Raw genomic sequence first — 16,801 nt, 5'->3', positions numbered from 1 at the left:
AACCTAAAACCAAACTCACCAATATAACTCTTGACATATTTCTCTGTCAATCACTTGTCTGAAATCTGAATTGCACTCTTCCCCACCCCCTCTCTATCTCCCTCACTGCCAATTGGTTCCAATTCCCTGCTCCACAAACCCTGAATGTTGATTCCAGTCCAGGCAACAGCATCCTCCTCTTTGCCGCAGACCCCAACATGCCAGAGGCCTATGCTTGTGACATTAATGATACATCTACCCATCCACCCCCTCCACTGGCTCTGGGCTGATCCACTTCTCAGGATTAGGGTGTATGCAGCAAACCCCATTGCTTGACATCCAGGCCAACATCAACTAGTTTTATTAGTTGCAATGCAAAAACGCACTGTTTAAGTAACCTAGAATGGAAGGAATCATGCCGATTCCGATATCATTCCACACCTCTCACAGCATGTACAAAGAGCCACCCCCAAGCAACAGAAGAGCTGCATCTGGTTCTCAAGATGTCAACTGGCTATTGCCGCATTACAACATTTTGTTTGATCTGAAATGGTTCCAGGCCATCATAATTGAGCCTAGATTTGAGCCATCCAATTATGTCCAGTCAGAATTTAATATCTCAATTATACCAAAACCCACAGCTATAATCCAGGCTCAGTACATGTAAATGCTGAGTGTGGATTAGTGGCATTGCTCCAGTTAAACTGGGCATACTTAGCATATTTGTGCATCAGTACCAGCATGAAACTAACACGTAAGGCGGGTCTGGTTTACACCAGCACTCATGCTTTGAGTGAGCTAAACTCCCCATTCAAAGAAATAAAAATCAAGGGTCTGAAAATCTGCAACTGTTCTGGGGCATTCCTACCATAACTTGCCCTCTGCCTGCCCACCTGCCAATTCCAGCTTCGAAAAAATAGCGAGAACTCTGGATGTGCCCTAAGTGGCTGATGCCCACCAATACCAAGTAAATGAAGGGACTTCTCCCTGACCCAATGAACTATGGCAGGGTCAGTGGCAGAGGTCTGGAGCTGGTACATCTTGATACTTACACAAAAATGTTCCACCCACAGATTTTCTGGGCCCAAGTCTTGTTGAGCCAGTTTACAACCTTGATGAATCTAGATCAAGTGCTAACTCTTCCATTCCCGAGTTAATTATACTTCTTCCTACCATAGATACTGATGTATGCAAGTAGGGAGAAAGATTGGCCACATAGCAGACTAGAGCAAGGTGCTATTCCCTCCACCGGAGTAAATTGAAAGGAAAAAAAATTAGATAGTTTGAAATTAGAAACCAAATATAAAGCGAATATAAATTTTGTGAAATTGAATGTGGATTCCTGGCTTCCTTTAGCTTAGAGGATTGATTGTCTAGAAAGAGATAATGCTGAAAAGGTAAACTACAAAATTATGTCCCCACTAAAGACATTTTTTTTGTCAGGTCAGTAGCGGCCTCAATAAAAAGGAAGAATCACATTGTCCTTAACAGATTAATAGATACTGCTTGGTTGGCAAATGGGCACTAATCTTTGACAGAGTCTTGCATTTGAACAACTTAATTTAAATTGCAGAAGCACTACCTCAGGAATTCACTAATAATCGCTACTATGTAGAAATCCACAGGTTTATTCGTGGTGGGGGGGGTCGGACTTCGTGGTGGGGGGGGGGTCGGACTTCGTGGTGGGGGGGGGGTCGGACTTCGTGGTGGGGGGGGGGTCGGACTTCGTGGTGGGGGGGGGGGTCGGACTTCGTGGTGGGGGGGGGGGTCGGACTTCGTGGTGGGGGGGGGGGGTCGGACTTCGTGGTGGGGGGGGGGGGGTCGGACTTCGTGGTGGGGGGGGGGGTCGGACTTCATGGTGGGGGGGGGGGTCGGACTTCGTGGTGGGGGGGGGGTCGGACTTCGTGGTGGGGGGGGGGGGTCGGACTTCGTGGTGGGGGGGGGTCGGACTTCGTGGTGGGGGGGGGGGTCGGACTTCGTGGTGGGGGGGGGGTCGGACTTCGTGGTGGGGGGGGGGTCGGACTTCGTGGTGGGGGGGGGGGTCGGACTTCGTGGTGGGGGGGGGGGTCGGACTTCGTGGTGGGGGGGGGGGGTCGGACTTCGTGGGGGGGGGGGGGGGGTCGGACTTCGTGGGGGGGGGGGGTCGGACTTCGTGGGGGGGGGTCTACTTCGTGGGGGGGGGGGGGTCGGACTTCGTGGGGGGGGGGGTCGGACTTCGTGGGGGGGGGGTCGGACTTCGTGGGGGGGGGTTCGGACTTCGTGGGGGGGGGGGGTCGGACTTCGTGGGGGGGGGGGTCGGACTTCGTGGGGGGGGGGTCGGACTTCGTGGGGGGGGGGGTCAGACTTCGTGGGGGGGGGGTCAGACTTCGTGGGGGGGGGGTCAGACTTCGTGGGGGGGGGGGTCGGACTTCGTGGGGGGGGGGGGTCGGACTTCGTGGGGGGGGGGGGGTCGGACTTCGTGGGGGGGGGGGGGTCGGACTTCGTGGGGGGGGGGGTCGGACTTCGTGGGGGGGGGGGGTCGGACTTCGTGGGGGGGGGGGGTCGGACCTCGTGGGGGGGGGGGGTCGGACCTCGTGGGGGGGGGGTCGGACCTCGTGGGGGGTGGGGTCGGACCTCGTGGGGGGGGGGCGGACTTCGTGGGGGGGGGCGGACTTCGTGGGGGGGGGGTCGGACTTCGTGGGGGGGGGGGTCGGACTTCGTGGGGGGGGGGGCGGACTTCGTGGGGGGGGGCGGACTTCGTGGGGGGGGGCGGACTTCGTGGGGGGGGGGTCGGACTTCGTGGGGGGGGGGGTCGGACTTCGTGGGGGGGGGGGTCGGACTTCGTGGGGGGGGGGGGTCGGACTTCGTGGGGGGGGGGGGGGGTCGGACTTCGTGGGGGGGGGGGGTCGGACTTCGTGGGGGGGGGGGTCGGACTTCGTGGGGGGGGGGGTCGGACTTCGTGGGGGGGGGGTCGGACTTCGTGGGGGGGGGGTCGGACTTCGTGGGGGGGGGGGGTCGGACTTCGTGGGGGGGGGGGGGGTCGGTCGGACTTCGTGGTGGTGGGGGGGGGGTCGGTCGGACTTCGTGGTGGTGGGGGGGGGGTCGGTCGGACTTCGTGGTTGGGGGGGGGGATCGGTCGGACTTCGTGGTGGGGGGGGGGGTCGGACTTCGTGGGGGGGGGGTCGGACTTCGTGGGGGGGGGGGTCGGACTTCGTGGTGGTGGGGGGGGGGTCGGTCGGACTTCGTGGTGGTGGGGGGGGGGGGGTCGGTCGGACTTCGTGGTGGTGGGGGGGGGGGGGTCGGTCGGACTTCGTGGTTGGGGGGGGAGGGATCGGTCGGACTTCGTGGTGGGGGGGGGGGTCGGACTTCGTGGGGGGGGGGGTCGGACTTCGTGGGGGGGGGGGGTCGGTCGGACTTCGTGGTGGTGGGGGGGGGGGTCGGTCGGACTTCGTGGTGGTGGGGGGGGGGGGGTCGGTCGGACTTCGTGGTGGTGGGGGGGGGGGGGGTCGGTCGGACTTCGTGGTTGGGGGGGGGGATCGGTCGGACTTCGTGGTGGGGGGGGGGGGTCGGACTTCGTGGTTGGGGTGGGGGGGGGGTCGGACTTCGTGGGGGGGGGGGGTCGGACTTCGTGGGGGGGGGGGTCGGACTTCGTGGGGGGGGGGTCGGACTTCGTGGGGGGGGGGTCGGACTTCGTGGGGGGGGGGTCGGACTTCGTGGGGGGGGGGTCGGACTTCGTGGGGGGGGGGTCGGACTTCGTGGGGGGGGGGTCGGACTTCGTGGGGGGGGGTCGGACTTCGTGGGGGGGGGTCGGACTTCGTGGGGGGGGGGTCGGACTTCGTGGGGGGGGGGTCGGACTTCGTGGGGGGGGGGTCGGTCGGACTTCGTGGTGGTGGGGGGGGGGTCGGTCGGACTTCGTGGTGGTGGGGGGGGGGGGTCGGTCGGACTTCGTGGTGGTGGGGGGGGGGGGGTCGGTCGGACTTCGTGGTTGGGGGGGGGGGATCGGTCGGACTTCGTGGTGGGGGGGGGGGTCGGACTTCGTGGGGGGGGGGTCGGACTTCGTGGGGGGGGGGGGGGGTCGGTCGGACTTCGTGGTGGTGGGGGGGGGGGTCGGTCGGACTTCGTGGTGGTGGGGGGGGGGGGTCGGTCGGACTTCGTGGTGGTGGGGGGGGGGTCGGTCGGACTTCGTGGTTGGGGGGGGGGATCGGTCGGACTTCGTGGTGGGGGGGGGGGGTCGGACTTCGTGGGGGGGGGGGGGTCGGTCGGACTTCGTGGTGGGGGGGGGGGTCGGTCGGACTTCGTGGTGGGGGGGGGGTCGGTCGGACTTCGTGGTGGGGGGGGGGGTCGGTCGGACTTCGTGGTGGGGGGGGGGGGTCGGTCGGACTTCGTGGTGGGGGGGGGGGGTCGGTCGGACTTCGTGGTGGGGGGGGGGGGTCGGTCGGACTTCGTGGTGGGGGGGGGGGGTCGGTCGGACTTCGTGGTGGGGGGGGGGGGTCGGTCGGACTTCGTGGTTGGGGTGGGGGGGGGGTCGGACTTCGTGGGGGGGGGGGGGTCGGACTTCGTGGGGGGGGGGGTCGGACTTCGTGGGGGGGGGGTCGGACTTCGTGGGGGGGGGGTCGGACTTCGTGGGGGGGGGGGTCGGACTTCGTGGGGGGGGGGTCGGACTTCGTGGGGGGGGGGTCGGACTTCGTGGGGGGGGGGTCGGACTTCGTGGGGGGGGGGTCGGACTTCGTGGGGGGGGGGTCGGACTTCGTGGGGGGGGGGTCGGACTTCGTGGGGGGGGGGTCGGACTTCGTGGGGGGGGGGTCGGACTTCGTGGGGGGGGGGTCGGACTTCGTGGGGGGGGGGTCGGACTTCGTGGGGGGGGGGTCGGACTTCGTGGGGGGGGGGTCGGACTTCGTGGGGGGGGGGTCGGACTTCGTGGGGGGGGGGTCGGACTTCGTGGGGGGGGGGTCGGACTTCGTGGGGGGGGGGGTCGGACTTCGTGGGGGGGGGGGTCGGACTTCGTGGGGGGGGGGTCGGACTTCGTGGGGGGGGGGTCGGACTTCGTGGGGGGGGGGTCGGACTTCGTGGGGGGGGGGGTCGGACTTCGTGGGGGGGGGGTCGGACTTCGTGGGGGGGGGGGTCGGACTTCGTGGGGGGGGGGTCGGACTTCGTGGGGGGGGGGTCGGACTTCGTGGGGGGGGGGTCGGACTTCGTGGCGGGGGGGGGGTCGGACTTCGTGGGGGGGGGGTCGGACTTCGTGGGGGGGGGGGGTCGGACTTCGTGGGGGGGGGGTCGGACTTCGTGGGGGGGGGGTCGGACTTCGTGGGGGGGGGGTCGGACTTCGTGGGGGGGGGGTCGGACTTCGTGGGGGGGGGGACTTCGTGGTGGGGGGGGGGTCGGTCAGACTCCGTGGTGGGGGGGGGGGTCGGTCGGACTTCGTGGTTGGGGGGGGGGTCGGTCGGACTTCGTGGTTGGGGGGGGGTCGGTCGGACTTCGTGGTGGGGGGGGGGGTTGGTCGGACTTCGTGGTGGGGGGGGGGGGGGTCGGTCGGACTTCGTGGGGGGGGGGGGGTCGGTCGGACTTCGTGGTGGGGGGGGGTTCGGACATCGTGGCGGGGGGGGGTCGGACTTCGTGGGGGGGGGGTCGGACTTCGTGGGGGGGGGGGGTCGGACTTCGTGGGGGGGGGGGTCGGACTTCGTGGGGGGGGGGGTCGGACTTCGTGGGGGGGGGGGTCGGACTTCGTGGGGGGGGGGTCGGACTTCGTGGGGGGGGGGACTTCGTGGTGGGGGGGGGGTCGGTCAGACTCCGTGGTGGGGGGGGGGGTCGGTCGGACTTCGTGGTTGGGGGGGGGGTCGGTCGGACTTCGTGGTTGGGGGGGGGTCGGTCGGACTTCGTGGTGGGGGGGGGGGGTTGGTCGGACTTCGTGGTGGGGGGGGGGGGGGTCGGTCGGACTTCGTGGGGGGGGGGGGGTCGGTCGGACTTCGTGGTGGGGGGGGGTTCGGACATCGTGGGGGGGGGGGGGTCGGACACGAGGGGGGGGGGGGGTCGGACACGAGGGGGGGGGGGCTCGGACACGAGGGGGGGGTCAGCCGATCGCGTGTGTGGGATTGCGGCAGGTAGGCTTGTTGGGCCTGGCAGAAACACTCCTATCCCTCCTGGCCCACAAGCAGTGCAATAAAAGAACTTACCTGCTGAGCCTCCTCTTACGAGGCATGAGCAGAAGGCCCAGGAATCTTGGACCCCGGGAGTTAAAAATACAAAACATATTAAAATGGAGGCCCACTGCCTCCTTAAAAGATTTCACTGACCGACCCACCTCCTGAGAGCAGGTTGATCACCCGCCCCTCAACCTGCCTCCATTAAAACCGGAAGTGCACGAGTTGGGGTCAGGTTTTAGGTTTTTTTTTTTACAATTTTTACCTTCCCACTCAACCTGAACCCACCCGCTTGTGGGGTTAAAATTTAGCCCCTAGTATATTTGTGTTACAATACTGCAATTTGGTCTGATAAAATGCATTCCAGTAGAACACAGGAAAATACAACAAGCTTTACCTGAAGCTTTGCAGGTCCTCTCATCAGCTTCTAAAGTATAACCTTCATCACAGGTGCACCTGAAAGAACCTCTTTCATTGTAACATATCTGGCTACAAATGCCTGGTGGATTACATTCATCAATATCTTCACAGGTCTTGGAATCATTTGTAAGCTGATAGCCACTTGGGCATGTGCATTGTGCACCAAAGGGCCCCTGAATACATCCATGTGTGCAACCTGCATCGTTTTCATTGCAGCTCTCTGTATCTAGTTTTTGTCATAAACAAAAGCATAGAATACTTTTAGGACAATGCCTTTAAACCTTTATTTTTTAAAAAAACAGGCTCCACATTTCTACATAATATTGCAATCAAATGTTTAGTATGTCCTTCATGCAAAACAAATAACCTCGCAAAGTTAATTTTTCCTTTTTTGGCTAATTAAAGGGATAGGATCATCTTCCAGATGCATCTTGCAAGACTTAAACGCCGCAGGACCAATTTGAGAACTCGTAAGGTGGAGATGAGCATGTAGTACAGAGTAAATCTTAGAATTTTCTTTTGAGAGTTGATGTCTGTCACATTGGATACTCCTAGAATGATACAATGGAACTTCTGCCTCAGGAGACAATACAGCCTCTTAAACTAGTAAATTCAAGTAATTCCTTCTGCATACAGGCTGGTTTGTATCTTTCATATTTAGCTGTGCCTTTGGTCTAAAAATGCAATCCAGACAGTGCAGCTCAGAGATCACAGCGATTTCCACTATTAGTCATCATTGCCTAATTAGTTTGTTAATATTCTAAAATTCAGAGACATTAGTGGAATTTACAACTGTAGGATACAGGCACGAAAAGTGGGCAAGTTTGAATAACTAGTCTCTGAAGATTAATTCAGAAATGTTGATGTCTGTCAACTGAGGCAGTAAAATTAAAGTAGGCAATTGATTTTAAAATCAATGACTTCAAGAACATAAAATATGAAATGTAAATATTTAATTTATTCCCAGAGTACTTATTTACAAATTACCTGTACAACACTGAGAAACCATCATGACTTGTAAATATTGAACCCAAGAGCATGATTTAAGAACATAAGAAACTGGAACAGGAGTAGGCCATACGGCCCCTCCAGCCTGCTCCGCCATTCAATAAGATCATGATGTGGAGATGCCGGTGATGGACTGGGGTGGACAAATGTAAGGAGTCTTACAACACCAGGTTATAGTCCAACAGTTTTAGTCAGGTGAGTGACGAAGGAGTCACCTGACGAAGGAGGAAAGCTCCGAAAGCTTGTGATTCCAAATAAAGCTGTTGGACTATAACCTGGTGTTGTAAGACTCCTTACAATAAGATCATGGTTGATCTTCGACCTCATCTCCACTTTCCCGCCCTATCCCATATTCCTTGATTCCCTTAGTGTCCAAAAATCTATCAATCTCAGTCTTGAGCATCCACAGCCCTCTGGGGTAGAGAATTCCAAAGATTCACAACCTTCTGAATGAAGAAATTTTGCCTCATCTCGGTCCTAAAGGGCCAACACCTTATCTTGAGACCATGACTCCTAGTTCTAGACTCTCCAGCCAGTGGAAACAGCCTCTCAGCATCTATCCTGTCAGGCCCTCTAAGAATTTAAAAGTTTCAATGAATCACCTCTCATTCTTCTAAACTCGAGAATATTGGCCCATTCTACTCAACCTCTCCTCATAGGACAACCCACACATCCCAGGAACCAATCTAGTGAACCTTTGTTGCACCCCCTCTAAGGCAAGTTTATCCTTCCTTAAGTAAGGAGAACAAAACTGTACACAGTACTCCATAGTATAAATAATAACTATTGTTGTAATCAGAAATTTCTACAGTTTATATACATCAAGAACAATAAAAGCTAGGATTTATAATGAGCTCAAAGTCAATTGAAGTGAGGGGGTACACTACAAAAGCAGTAATTAAAACCAATCTGCATGGCTCTAAGTGGTCAATATTGTAATTTAGGATTTGTCATTGGGAAAGATCAATTGAACTGTGTCGCTATTCTGGAAATAAAGTGTATCCTACCAATTGTGGTACTCTACTAATACCTCACCATGTGTTGCTGCAGGAGGTTGCAAGATAGTCATGAGAGATGTGGTAAATTTTTTTTCCTCGTAACCCAGATTTTGAAGCAAATAGTGCTCTGCAGCCCTCCATGATAACACAGATTAGGGACTGAAATTTGGAGCTTCTGATTGGCATAGCTGTGTCAAACCATGCATATACCCACAGAGTCATCAGGTGACCCCATTCAAAATAAATGGGACTAACACTTCTATTAAAATAGTGAAGCAGAATGACATAGAAACACATTAAACGCTCATCCCGATATTCAGAAGTTAATTTTAGGCTCAGGTTTTTTTTTATAAAGTCCTCCTAATACCATTCACTATGAACGTATTCAAGTTTTATGGCAACGATCAATTTCAGGAATGTTTAAACTTGGGTACAATGCAGACCCTCATTCTACTCTGCTGGCTTCCTGCCAAATCAAAGAGCCAGAATTTCAAAGCAAACCGTAGAGATCAGTGCAACAGGTAGATTGCCCAATACAGAAACAGACCTCTGCTCCAGAAACTTAAACATAGTCAGAAGTTTTTTTAATTTAAAAACTCTTCTCAGTATGTCAGATTTTTTAAAAATTGCAAAGCAATAATTAAACTGTTGCATTCTCTAGGACAATGAACTAAGGTTTGCATTATACATAAAATATATATTTACTAACATCAGTTTCATGAGTAATTCAAGAATCTCATGTTTAAATATCTTTTCCATCCAGGTTACAAACTTGGTAGTGATGCAGAGAACGAAATACAATCTGCAGGATGTATTATGTAAGTGTAGTAGTGGTATCACTGACCTACATTGGCTCCCAGTCCTGCAATGCCATGAGTTAAAAAATGTCATCCCTGTAGTTAAATCCCCTCATGGTCTTGCCCTTCCATAATACTGCAACCTCCTCCAGTGCCACAAACCCCTCCCCCTTCAAAATCTCTCTGATCCTCCAACTCTGTCCTTGTGGACAACCCCCCTTCCCTTCACCCCATCACTGGCAGCTGTGCCTTCAGCTCCTAAGCTCCATGCTCTGGAATTCCCTCCCCAAATCTCTCCACCTTGTTCTGCTCCTTTAAGACCCTCCTTACAACCCACCCTGACCAAGATTTTGGTCACCAATCCTACACTCTCCTTCTTTGGCTCAGTGACCAGTTTTTTTCTGAATAGGTGTCTGTGAAGCATCTTTGGGCAGTTTTCTACATTAAAGTCTCAATATAAATGCAAGTTGTTGTAGTACAGTAGTAATAGTATCAATTGTAGAGTCAAAGAATCTGCTCTTCTCCTCCATCCTTCACTGTAGACATTTTATTTTTCTCTCACATATACACTTTACTGGGTCCTGAGTCCATTAGGAGTACGAGAAATCTTAAAAGGAATTTACTTACTGCAGAGTGGAGATTCATCTGCACCATTTGGGCAGTCTGGAGTACGGTCGCAAACCTTATCCAAATTCAGACAGATGCTGAGACCTGGGCACTGCCACTGGTTACTGGGACATTGAAATGGCTGTGTCGGGCAATCTCTTTCATCACTCATGTCCCTACAGTCATTATCACCATCACACAGCCAGCCTCTGAAGACACAGTTTCCATTATCACACTGGAAATAGCTGGCAGAACAGTTCTTTGGTGAACAGCTAAGATGTTCATCTGATCCATCAGTACAGTCTGCATGGCCATCACATTCCCAATTTGATGGTATACAAGCACCATCATCTTGACACTGGAATTCATTTTGGTGGCACATTCCTGGTGGTCGAGTGGCTACAAAAAGAAAAACAAAATTCAGAGGTCAGAGAAAGAAAATGGACATGCACTGCATCATAGGTTGGTGCATGCAACTGATGCAGGCGCTGCATTGCAATGTAAATGAGGTGGGGAGGGGGTGTTCCTGCCCTTTGTAGCCATAATCCAATGAAACTAATTTCAGGAGCACCAGGAACATTTTCAAACCGAAACAAAGCACAGAGTTACATTGAAAATCAACATTTGTTCAGCTCTAAATTGGTATACATACGACATCCTGCCTCATCAGATTGATCACTGCAATCAAAAACGCCATCACAGTGGTAGAAATTGCTGATGCACTGGCCTCCACCCGCACATCTAAACTCATAGGAAGTGCAGTTATACACTGTAAAGAAATTAATTCTAGTTTAGGAATCTGAAGCATAAAGTTATATTTTTCAAAAAATTTAAGATAAACTGCCTCTGATTGTGGCCATCACCATTTTTCTACACTTACCACAGCCCTGTTCATCCAATCCATCCAGGCAGTCTTCATCACCATCACATACGTAAGCTGGGTCAATGCATCGATGTTCTGGGCACAAGAATTGTTCAGGCTGGCAGGTACTTGTGAAATCTTTATTTTTAAGAAAATAAAAAGAGAAAACCGAAAAAAAAGCCTTAAGTTTGTATTTAAAGTAACATTTTATTTAGCTACTGTTGCAGATTTGTAGGTGATCATACCGACTTTACACACCTATTTAACTAGCACCAAACACAAGGAGGCTAATGCCCGAGTTGGTTAGCTCCTTACAACCTACCTCGTCACCTGTTCTAACATCTCCTTATGTGGCTCAGTGTCAAATTTTGTTTGATAACGCTCCTGTGAAACGTCTTGGAACATTTTACTACGTTAAAGGTGAAATATAAATGAAAGTTGTTGTTACCAACATATGGGAGTGTTGAAGTTCCCTCTCCACAGCCCTGTACTGCCACTATTTGTCAAATGGTTTTGAACCAGTCATAATAGAGCAACAATTATCACAATTTACCACCTTGACAAGCAGGTAATAAAGGTCTTGACCCCTAGGGAAAAGAAGCCAAAATGGATGCATCTGCTATTGACTGCAGCAAGTGTCCTTGTGTTATGCTTCCCCAGGACCCTCACTGGATAAAATGCGTAGTCTGCAATAACAGTTGGGGTCGATTTTAACCCCCAGCGGGTTTCGAGCAGGCGGGTCTTGTGGCAAGTGCAAAGCCTAAGTTTGAGGCTTGGAGTATTTTAAACACTGAGCCTCTTCTGAAAGCTGCTGGTCAGTTGCCTGCCTGAAATGGTGGATAGTGGCAGCAGTCTTCAGCCAATTCGATTCACTTCACTTGATATTAAGAAACGGCTGAGTGCACTGGATACAACAAAGGCTATGGGACCAGACAACATCCCAACTGTAGTGCTGAAGGCTTGTATTCCAGAATTAGCCTTGCCTCTAGCCAAACTGTTCCAGTACATCTACAACACTGGCATCTACCTGACAATGTGGAAAATTGCCCAGGTATGTCCTGGCCACAAAAAGCAGGTCAAATCCAATCTGGCCAATTATCGCCTCATCAGTCTACTCTCAATTATCAGCAAAGTGATGGAAGGTGTCGTCGACAGTGCTATCATGCTGCACTTACTCACCAATAACCTGCTCACCGATGCTCAGTTTGGGTTCCGCCAGGGCCACTCGGCTTCAGACCTCATTACAGCCTTAGTCCAAACATGGACAAAAGAGCTGAATTCCAGAGGTGAGGTGAGGTGAGTGTGACTGCCCTTGACATCAAGACAGCATTTGACTGAGTGTGGGATCAAGGAGCCCTAGTAAAATTGAAGTCAATGGGAATCAGGGGGAAAACTCTCCAGTGGCTGGAGTCATACCTAGCACAAAGGAAGATGGTAGTGGTTGTTGGAGGCCAATCATCTCAGCCCAGGACATTGCTGCAGTGGTTCCTCAGGGCAGTGTCCCTGGCCCAACCATCTTCAGCTGTTTCATCAATTAACCTTCCCTCCATCATGAGGTCAGAAATGGGGATGTTCGCTGACGATTGCAGTGTTCAGTTCCATTCGCAACCCCTCAGATAATGAAGCAGTCCGTGCCCGCATGCAGCAAGACCTGGACAACATCCAGGCTTGGGCTGATAAGTGGCAAGTAACATTCGCGCTAGACAAGTGCCGGGGAATGACCATCTCCAACAAGAGTCTAACCACCTCCCTTTGACATTCAACGGCATTACCATTGCCGAATCCCCCATCAACATCCTGGGGGTCACCAACTGGGCCAGCCACATAAATAAATGTGGCCACAAGAGCAGGTCAGAGGCTAGGTATTCTGCGGCGAATGACTCACCTCCTGACTCCCCAAAGCCTTTCCACCACCTACAAGGCACAAGTCAGTAGTGTGATAGAATACTCTCCACTTGCCTGGATGAGCGCAGCTCCAACAACACTCAAGAAGCTTGACCAGGACAAAGCAGCCCGTTTGATTGGTACCCCATGCACCACCCTAAACATTCACTCCATTCATCACCGGCACACAGTGGTTGCAGTGTGTACCATCTACAGGATACACTGCAGCAACTCGCCAAGGCTTCTTCCAAAGCACCTCCCAAACTTGCGACCTCTACTACCTAGAAGGACAAGGGCAGCAGGCACATGGGAACACCGCCACCTGCACGTTCCCCTCCAAGTCACATACCATTCCGACTTGGAGATATATCACCATTCCTTCATCGTCGCTGGGTCAAAATCCTGGAACTCCCTACCTAACAGCGCTGCGGGAGAACCTTCACCACACAGACTACAGCGGTTCAAGATGGAGGCTCACCACCACCTTCTCAAGGGCAATTAGGGATGGGCATTAAATACTGGCCTTGCCAGCGATGCCCACATCCCATGAATGAATTTTAAAAAAGCTGGCCGAAGAGTGGGAGTAGAAATTTGGGTGGCCAGTTGGCACCAAAGGAAGGCTAGCCAGCAAGCAGGTAATTCGTGGGAAGTGGGTTTCAGGAAGTTCTCATGGGAGGGAAGGGGGTGGCGGAGTCTGGGGCAGGGGTTTCCTGCTCTTCCTGGTTTCACAAAGAAAAGCTTTTCACCTTGGAGGGACAGCTGCAGACCTGCTTGTGCCTAGCAGGAATGCCACGACGACTTCCCCTCTCAGCACCACGGTTAAAATTGCATCGGGGACCTATTGATACAATAGGACCCCGATTTGCAAATATTTATGAGGTTCCCGCCTGTTTTTGGTGGGCACCTGATCCGCCTGCAAACCCTGCAAACGATCGGAAATGATCGCGATCTGAGCAGATAAGTAACCTGCTCTTTAATAACTGCCCACTCACCCGGTTTCTGGGCAGGTAGGTTTAAAATCAAACTCCAAGTATTCCTGAACATTCGATTCATCCACTCTCCTCAGCTAAATGCATGGTGGAAGCAACCAATAAATAAACTTAAGTATTGCTGTGCTGCCAGGTTTGTTTCCTTGGTGCCAGCTCAGCGCCGGACTTAAAACCTATAGATCTGCATACCCCATAAATATGTGGAAACTGCAAAATAGCCTGCTTAAATGAATCGACCCCCCCTCCCCCAACCCCGCCAAGTTAATTAATGTTTTTCCATTAGTTTCAGCAACCCATTTCTGACATTGGTACCAAGCACTGGATATTTGTAACTTCCTTCTGCAATAAACAAACATATCAACCCATGCAACACTGCAATTTCTAGATGTCATTCCACTTTTGGAAACATTTCCGACTTTAAATCGTCGGTATGACTGGTGTTTCCAAAAAGTAAAGTTCATATATTTAAAAAGTATCTATATAATATTAAGTAGTGTTTTTACTTTCTCTAGCCTTGACCATATGAAGAGCCTATTAATTTTTCAAGTGCAGATAATGAACACACTTTTTGAGAGATCAATATGCCCTCACCTGGTAAGACTTTAGAATTAATAGGCATAATAGTTAATATAGGAACATGAGTAGGCAATTCAGCCCCTCGTGCCTGCTCCGCCATTTGATAAGATCATGGCTGATCTGCAATCTAACTCCATATACCTGCCTTTGGCCCATATCCCTTAATACCTTTGGTTGCCAAAAAGCTATCTATCTCAGATTACCCACTAATACTAAGTACTTTACATTACTATTACATATGGAATTGTTTCTTACAGTTCACCTATTTGCTAACACAGAAGATAATTTATTCTAATTTCTCAGTGAAGACTATGCAAATTAATAAAAAGTTACATTTTATTTCATTTTAAACAAAAATATTTGCTTTCTTTAATTGTCCATTTGGCAAAGGTGTTGATGTAAATGATGGCCCTGAATTTCCTCAGATATACTGCCACTGCACCACCATAATTTCACCAGAAGCGTGGCAGAAAGCTATAATTCCATCAACTATTAAAACAAATAGTCATAAAATCATACAAGATCACAACAGATCAATAGGTTACTTCATTTCAAAAAGTCCATCCTGTATTATTTCAACTTCACAGAATAAAGGGTGATACTTACTGCAGTTGAGCTCATCTGAGCCATCTCCACAATCATTGTCTGTGTCACATACCCATCTCTTAGGGATACACCGATAATTGGTGCAGGTAAAATAGTTTGCAGCACAGGTTCTGGGGCCAAGGGTTGGGCATCCCTGTTCATCACTTGCATCTGAGCAGTCATCTTGTCCATCACATCTCCAGTAGATTGGAATGCATTGGTGATTAGAACATGTAAAGGCTGATGAAGAGCATGTAGTATCTAGGTGTATAGGCATAGGACAAGAAAATAAGTTTTTATGAAAGTTGTATGTAATTGTATTAATGCCTTACTTTGCTTAAGTGGGTAAATTATTAATAGTTCCTATTTGTAGGTAACACTCACCAGAAGCCAAGACGGCTTTTCTCAAAAGGTAAAAATTCTGAAAATTTTAACAGCTTAGAGCAAATAGTGTATATTAAATAAATATGAAAGGCTTCCCATGTTTTACCCATTGAAACACCCATGCATATTGACTTCTAATGGATGCTTAACAAGGAAATATTTCACATGTCAACAAGACCCATGTTCTGAAACTTGTGTCAGAATATTTAATCTTGTATTTTAAGGACATTAAACTATACTTTTCAACAGTGAAACTGAACTGATATGGAAATATTTGGACCTGAAATTAACATACATGTATTGAAATCTGTATGCAGTGAGATAATGTAATTGCATATAACATAAAATCAGAAATAATTTTAAATACAATCGCAAAAATTACATTGTTGTCAATATCACATTTCAGTATAAGGCTTCACCCAGTGCCTCCATATTAACCTTACTCATTCTCTCTTCCATATAGTCCTAAAATTTGCATTATGGAAGCTTTGTAATAAAAAGCTATCAAAATGATCTACATATTTGTGATTTGACTATATTCAATAGCCTGTTCGTAAAACACCGGCATGTCAATTAAAACATCATGCAGGGTTTTGATAAGGAATCTAAACACAAGACATGGTTTCATTTTTGGAAGGCAAATATTTTTTCCAGTTCTATTCCCCATAGGAAAAAGTAGGTTAACACACTAACATATTTACAAATTTTATGATTTTAGGGTTCAAAGTCTGCTAGTGTCCCAACCAGAACACTGTTTGAAGTATCATTCAGGATCTATTAATTAAATGTAATGGTCCATAAAGAATCAAAATCAGTAGGTATATTGGAAATTTAATTAATGTGACAAAGAGAAGTATTCTGAAAACTGAGGACAATTAATCTCATTCTGTAAAATTTCATAATCTTTTATTTCTTAGCTCAAGAATGTATTAATTAAATGTGCTGAAAGGTAAATTTGATCTTATGCAACTAGAGAAATTAAGACCTTTTAGACAAATTAAATGAGTGCACTAAACTCCTCAATTGTACTGACACATTGGCTGCACTGTATGTAAATTTCAACAGTACGTACTTAAAGTTCCACAGTTTACTTCATCACTATTATCGTGGCAGTCATTAACTCCATCACAGCGATTGTCATTTGGCACGCATTTTCCATTGGCACAAGTGAAAGAAAAGAAGGCACACTGTTGTGTGGGTGGTTCACTTGATATATCTTCAATGCAGTTCATGTTGTTGGAGTCCCTTTTCATTCCATAAGGGCAGCCACAGACTCTCTGAAAATTGGGTATCGGGAAGCAAAAATGACTGCAGTCTCCATTGGGGTTTGTTGGTTTGTTACAGTAGTTGGATCCTATATTGTAAAAACAGCAAAATGTCTATTAGATATATGTGGAAGATACAAGGACTTCAAAACAAGACCCAAGAAATTGCTTTATTAATATGATCACTAATTAAAATAAAAGCTTCCCTGTATTAAGTCAGATGGAAATTACTAAATAATATTGGGAGCAAAATTCTACAAAAAAAAAAGCAATCATAATGAATTTTTCACTAAGCTTATCAACAGGAGTGTTTTTCTCTCTATCATGTCTAC

At 50.3% G+C, this 16,801-nt stretch overlaps 1 protein-coding gene across 2 annotated transcripts in view; it reads right to left on the bottom strand.

Annotated features, from left to right (window-relative positions):
• Positions 1-16,801, bottom strand: part of lrp2a (low density lipoprotein receptor-related protein 2a) — a 268,484-nt gene that overhangs the window by 139,972 nt on the left and 111,711 nt on the right. For both annotated transcript variants that reach the window (XM_067987326.1, XM_067987327.1), the window contains exons 21-26: positions 16,277-16,558; positions 14,842-15,081; positions 10,805-10,924; positions 10,577-10,693; positions 9,946-10,323; positions 6,493-6,741 (exon numbers count right to left, since the gene is read on the bottom strand). In XM_067987326.1, the coding sequence (XP_067843427.1) occupies positions 6,493-6,741; positions 9,946-10,323; positions 10,577-10,693; positions 10,805-10,924; positions 14,842-15,081; positions 16,277-16,558 (1,386 nt within the window). The remainder of the gene's footprint in view (positions 1-6,492; positions 6,742-9,945; positions 10,324-10,576; positions 10,694-10,804; positions 10,925-14,841; positions 15,082-16,276; positions 16,559-16,801) is intronic.

This window comes from Heptranchias perlo, chromosome 7, assembly GCF_035084215.1.
Source record: "Heptranchias perlo isolate sHepPer1 chromosome 7, sHepPer1.hap1, whole genome shotgun sequence".
Classification (NCBI taxonomy): Eukaryota; Metazoa; Chordata; class Chondrichthyes; order Hexanchiformes; family Hexanchidae; genus Heptranchias; species Heptranchias perlo.
This window is presented reverse-complemented; position numbering and strand designations above follow the sequence as displayed.